Source organism: Sander vitreus, unplaced genomic scaffold (assembly GCF_031162955.1).
Source record: "Sander vitreus isolate 19-12246 unplaced genomic scaffold, sanVit1 ctg357_0, whole genome shotgun sequence".
Lineage (NCBI taxonomy): Eukaryota > Metazoa > Chordata > Actinopteri > Perciformes > Percidae > Sander > Sander vitreus.
Genome location: NW_027595492.1, coordinates 95,226 through 101,750, shown reverse-complemented (window position 1 = coordinate 101,750; position 6,525 = coordinate 95,226). Strand labels below are relative to the sequence as shown.

General features: G+C 48.7%; 1 protein-coding gene across 1 annotated transcript; it reads left to right on the top strand.

Moving 5' to 3' along the window:
* The first annotated feature begins 325 nt into the window (after positions 1 to 325).
* On the top strand, positions 326 to 5,664 carry LOC144513858 (serrate RNA effector molecule homolog). The gene is made up of 8 exons (XM_078245054.1): positions 326 to 526; positions 1,370 to 1,523; positions 1,637 to 1,749; positions 3,656 to 3,736; positions 3,814 to 3,964; positions 4,211 to 4,312; positions 5,108 to 5,246; positions 5,556 to 5,664. The coding sequence occupies exons 1-8, from the start codon at positions 362 to 364 to the stop codon at positions 5,629 to 5,631; spliced, it is 981 nt and encodes a 326-aa protein (XP_078101180.1). The 5' UTR covers positions 326 to 361; the 3' UTR covers positions 5,632 to 5,664.
* Positions 5,665 to 6,525: the final 861 nt, after the last annotated feature.

The window sequence follows — 6,525 nt, the reverse complement described above, 5'->3', positions numbered from 1 at the left end:
CTCTGAGGGGAACCGTTAACACAGATGTTTATTCTTATTGTATAACGTCGACTGACATTTTAAGGAATACATAGTCATGGGAATTTGCCAAAAAGTATTGGTTAAATGCGTATGAGCCCTGGCTTCTACCAAGAATGTATAATGTCTGTGATTGGCTGTCTAACGTTAAAATATATAAACAGTAACGTTCTGTACGATACTAAATAGACCCCAAAACAAACATTACTCTTATTGATAAAGTTAACTGTGTGTGTGTGTGACTCTGTGTGTGTGTGACTCTGTGTGTGTGTGACTCTGTGTGTGTGTGTGTGACTCTGTGTGTGACTCTGTGTGTGTGTGACTCTGTGTGTGTGTGTGTCAGATGGAGACCAACCCCGTCCTGAAGAACATCACAGATTATCTGATCGAGGAGGTGAGCGCCGAGGAGGAGGAGCTGATCGGCGCCTCGGGGGGGAACAGCGACGACGCCAAAGACCCCGCCGCCTCCTCTGAGGTTACCGTGGAGACGGACGAGACACTACTGAAGGTGGGCGAAACTCAGACTTGTGTCTGTTTCTGTGTGTCTGTTAAAGAGGAAGATCCTTTTTAGTTTAACATGAAACGGCCCCGAACTCCCCATCACCAAACCCACCAGACTCCATGTAAATAATCTGCACTTTTAGCGTGTATAGAGCCAGCATATCTCCACCAGACTCCATGTAAATAATCAGCACTTTTAGCGTGTATAGAGCCAGCATATCTCCTCCAGACTCCATGTAAATAATCAGCACTTTTAGCGTGTATAGAGCCAGCATATCTCCACCAGACTCCATGTAAATAATCAGCACTTTTAGCGTGTATAGAGCCAGCATATCTCCACCAGACTCCATGTAAATAATCAGGACTTTTAGCGTGTATAGAGCCAGCATATCTCCACCAGACTCCATGTAAATAATCAGGACTTTTAGCGTGTATAGAGCCAGCATATCTCCACCAGACTCCATGTAAATAATCAGCACTTTTAGCGTGTATAGAGCCAGCATATCTCCACCAGACTCCATGTAAATAATCAGGACTTTTAGCGTGTATAGAGCCAGCATATTTCCACCAGACTCCATGTAAATAATCAGGACTTTTAGCGTGTATAGAGCCAGCATATTTCCACCAGACTCCATGTAAATAATCAGGACTTTTAGCGTGTATAGAGCCAGCATATCTCTACATGTAAATGGGTGAATTAAGGGATTATTTCAACCAAACCAGAGTGGTGATTGTTGGAACAGTGGAAAGATGAACCAAGACGGCTTTTGATTTATTTTGTTACTGTCCACTTTGAATGAAGTGTGTTTAACGATTGTGTGTCTCTGTGTGTGTGTGTGTGTGTGTGTAGGTTCTGGACAGACTGCTGCTCTACCTGCGTCTAGTTCACTCTGTGGATTATTATAACTTCTGTGAGTATCCCGCCGAGGACGAGATGCCTCATCGCTGTGGTCTGATCCACGTACGAGGACCGCTGCCTGTAGCCAAGATCACCGCCACCGAGGGTACACAGATACACACACACACACACACACACACAGATCCCATGGTTGGTGTGTAAGTGCTGGTTGTGTCCGTGGTGATGATATCAGCGTGTGTCTGTGTTCTGATTGGACAGTGAGCGAGCATCAGAGGATGTGTGAGGAGCGTCTGGCTCCTCTGTTCTCTCAGTCGGAGACGCTGAGTGAAGAAGAAGCCGCCAAGCTGGGGAAGAAGGACCCAGAACAAGAGGTACAATGTCTCTCTCTTTGTCTGTCTGTCTCTCTCTCTGTCTGTCTCTCAGGCCCTGTTTACACAAATACGCTCACGGGTGAAAACAACAAAATATTTTATCAGATGTGCCTTTCATTTATACGCCGACGGAGTTTTTGGGGCTTAAAAATGCAAAAAAAGTGGAACCACCCTCCAGAGTGGGAATCTTAAACGCTCCACCGTCGCGTTCCCGTCTAACGGGTCAAAGGTCTGAAGACAGCGGCGTGGCGAGAGACGAGAGAAAGGCGTCCAGGTAGTCTGTTGTTACGGAGCAGGCTACAGACATTATAGACTCCTGTTATCTAAAAGATTTTCAATGTAATGGCTCAATATTTAAATGATTTCGACAATGTGGATAAGGTTGTTATAGTTCAATGACCATATGTAGGATATTCATCAGACACAGAGAGAGAGAGACACACACACAGAGAGAGAGACACACACACAGAGAGAGAGACACACACACAGAGAGAGAGACACACACACAGAGAGAGAGACACACACACAGAGAGACACACACACACACAGACACACACAGAGAGAGAGACACACACACAGAGAGAGAGACACACACACAGAGAGAGAGACACACACACAGAGAGAGAGACACACACACAGAGAGAGAGACACACACACAGAGAGAGAGACACACACACACAGAGAGAGACACACACACAGAGAGACACACACACACACACACACACACACACACACAGAGACACACACACAGAGAGACACACACACACAGAGAGACACACACACAGAGAGACGACACACACACACACACACACAGAGACACACACACACACACACACAGAGACACACACACACACAGAGAGACACACACACAGAGAGAGACACACACACAGAGAGAGACACACAGAGAGAGACACACACAAACACAGAGAGACACACACACACAGAGAGACACACACATACATACACACACACGCACACACACACACACACAGAGACACACACACACACACAGAGAGACACACGCACACAGAGAGAGAGAGACACACGCACACACACACACACACACACAGAGACACACACACACACACAGACACACACAGAGAGAGAGACACACACAGAGAGAGAGACAGACAGACAGAGAGATGCTCCGCTGCCTCTCTCAAGCAGCGTCTGAAGGGCTGGAGACTCAGGATATTTTGGTGCTCCCGTGGGTGCTGTGCTGGGGCTCATCACGGTCGACTGTGCTGGTCATCGTCAGACAAACGTGCACCTCCACCTCCTCGTCTGTCCAGACGAGCTTCTGTTGTTCACTTGGACATGTTTTGATTCCGTGCTGCTAAGGAGAGAAGTAGGAGGAAGGTTCTACGCAGGCGGCCTGCTGGTGCCACCTAGCCGCACATTTCCCCCAAAACTCTCGTTTTGAGAGAGAACGCAACGCCACTTTCACGTTTTCTCTTCAGACCGTGTCCGTCTAAACATAGCCTCTCTTTGTCTGTCTGTCTGTCTGTCTCTGTCTCTCTCTCTGCCTGTCTGTCTGTTTCTCGCTGTCTTCTGTCTATCTCTTCCCTTTACATCAAGTTTGTAACGTGTGTGTGTGTGTGTGTCTCTCTGTATGTGTGTGTCTCTCTGTATGTGTGTGTCTCTCTGTCTCTGTGTGTCTGTCTCTCTCTGTGTGTCTGTCTCTCTCTGTGTGTGTGTGTGTGTCTGTCTCTGTGTGTTTCTGTGTGTGTGTGTGTGTGTGTGTGTGTGTGTGTCTGTCTCTCTGTGTGTGTGTGTGTGTGTGTGTGTCTGTCTCTGTGTGTCTGTCTCTCTGTGTGTGTGTGTGTGTGTCTGTCTCTCTCTGTGTGTGTGTCTGTCTCTCTCTGTGTGTGTCTGTCTCTCTCTCTGTGTGTGTGTGTGTCTCCAGGTGGAGAAGTTCCTAGCCTCTAATGCCCAGGAGCTCAGTAAAGACAAGTGGCTCTGTCCTCTGAGCGGGAAGAAGTTCAAGGTGAGTCGACTTCCTGTGCGTTTGTGTTCGGCCTGACTGCGCGTGTGGTTTCCGTGGTAACACTCGTTGTTTTCCAGGCTCCGGAGTTTGTACGTAAACACATCCTGAACAAACACGGGGACAAAGTGTCCGCCGTCAGACAGGAAGTCGTCTTCTTCAACAACTTCCTGCTGGACACCAAGAGACCCGCCCTGCCCGAGAACAAGCCCCTCCCACCCCCGCCACAAGGTGACACAGACAGACACACACACACACACACACACAGACAGACACACACACACACACACACAGACACACACACAGACACATACACACACACAGAGACACAGACAGACACACACAGAGACACAGACAGACACACAGACAGACACACACACACACAGAGACACAGACACACACACACACAGAGACACAGACACACACACACAGAGTAGTTCATAGCACACAGTCAGTTAAACTCTCTCTCTCTTTTAGCCACGCCCCCCAGTATGCCAGGATTTCCTGGTCAGTCACCGCAGCAGCAAAGCCTTCTGGGATATCCTCCTGGAATCAGACCTCCCATGCCCGGCTTCCCTGGTAACACACACACACACACACACACACACACACACACACACACACACACACAGGCTTGATCCCACCAAGTAGCTCATCCAATCAGATCCAAGCATTGACGTCAATGCTGCTGCCAGTTCAGCCGTTGTTTACCTTTTTCTCCTTCTTCTAGTCCGTAGAAAGAGCAACGTCTGTAGCCTTTGCTCATTAGCGCCACCTCTGTTCAGGAGAAGACTGCAGCTAGTGTCGCGACCACCACGCGCAAGTATAAACAGTCACAGCGCTCCCATGAGGTCACGTTTGCACGCGCCAGCTGGGCTGCGTCTAGTCTATAAGACCCTTAAGCTGACCTCAGGTCAGTGGTGTAGCCTGTGTAAATGTCTGGGCGTGACAAAGAGAGAGACTAGAGCCAAAGGAGGAGCTCGTTCTCAGAGGCAGTTTTAAATGGTGAGATTTTCAGAGGACAGAGGGTCAATGGGACTTTCTATGCATGTCCTAGTTACCTCCAAACTGTCCTTATTACACTATGACGAGGTCACGTGGGTGCAGCTCCAGCAGGGGAAGTTTGGGGTCCCCTGCTGGAGCTGCTACCCCCGCGACCCGACCCCGGATAAGCGGATGAAGATGGATGGATGGACGTGGGTTTTGTGTTCTATCGCCCCGTTAAGTCCCCAGAATGATTTAGTAGGAACTGGTTGTTTTCAGCGTTTCCAACTCGGTCAATAGTCCGCTGACGCTACAACTTCTTTAAACATTAGGACTTTTTCCTGTGTGTGTGTGTCTGTCTGTCTGTCTGTCTGTGTGTCTGTTTTGCAGGTGGCGGACCTTCCTACCCTCCCAACCAGTTTGGGGCGGGGCGTGGTAACTATGACAACTTCAGAGGTCATTTAGGTGGAGGAGGAGGAGGAGGAGGAGGAGGAGGGTTTCCCGGGAAACAACGAAACAACAACAACAGGTAGAGAAAACACACGAGTGATGGCGGTACACACACAACCTTTTGATCATATACTGACTGTGTGTGTCTCTCTCTCTCTGTGTGTGTGTGTGTGTGTGTCTCTCTGTGTGTGTGTGTCTCTCTGTGTGTGTGTGTCTGTCTGTGTGTGTGTGTGTGTGTGTGTGTGTGTGTGTCTGTCTCTGTGTGTGTGTGTGTCTCTCTGTGTGTGTGTGTGTGTCTGTGTGTGTGTGTGTGTGTCTGTCTCTGTGTGTCTGTCTCTCTGTGTGTGTGTGTCTCTCTCTGTGTGTGTGTGTGTGTGTGTGTGTGTAGGGGCGTGCGAGGTGACCCCAGATCGATCATTGAGTACAGAGACCTGGACGCTCCAGACGACCTCGACTTCTTTTAGACCCGACACCGTCGACCCCAAGATGTGGTGTTCTGTTTTAAACCATTTTTATTCCTACATTTCCCATGATTCTTTTCATCGTCCAACATTGTATTTTTTATTTAGATGTGTGTGTGCGTGCGTGCGTGCGTGTATGTGTGTGTAAGTTTCTGTCGTTAGTGAAGTTTAATCTGATTCAACTTTTCAATAAAGATACAGGAGACTGATGATCAGCTTGTGTGTTGCTATGGTTACTACGTACTCTATGTTGTTGTTGGGCTGAATATATTCATTGTGTAGTATTCCTGAGATTTCCCCACCCCTGTGAGCACCAGAGACTGGACGGACTGCTGCTAGTGTGTATGTTGTGAGCTCCTCTTACAGCCACAGACGCACGTTCATTATTTGGGATTTCATGTGATGGACACAAGTGGTGCATGCTGTAATTATGAAGTGGAAGTCATTGATGCAGTTTTCAGAAGTTAGTACAGAAACATCTGAAAAGTGTGGCATGCAAAAGTATTCAGCCTGTCTCTCTCCTTCTGTTTGTCTCTCTCTCTCTCCTTCTGTCTCTCTCGCTCTCTCCCTCTCTCTCTGTCTCTCTCTCCTTCTGTCTGTCTCTCTCTCTCTCCTTCTGTCTGTCTCTCTCTCTCTCCTTCTGTCTCTCGCTCTCTCTGTCTCTCTCCCCCCTCTGTCTGTCTCTCGCTCTCTCTGTCTCTCTCCCCCTCTCTCTCGCTCTCTCTGTCTCTGCTCTCTCTGTCTCTCGCTCTCTCTGTCTCTCGCTCTCTCTGTCTCTCGCTCTCTCCTTCTGTCTCTCTCTGTCTCTCTCTGTCTCTCGCTCTCTCTGTCTCTCTCCCCCCTCTCTCTGTCTCTCTCTCTCTGTCTCTCGCTCTCTCTCTCTCTCTGTCTCTGTCT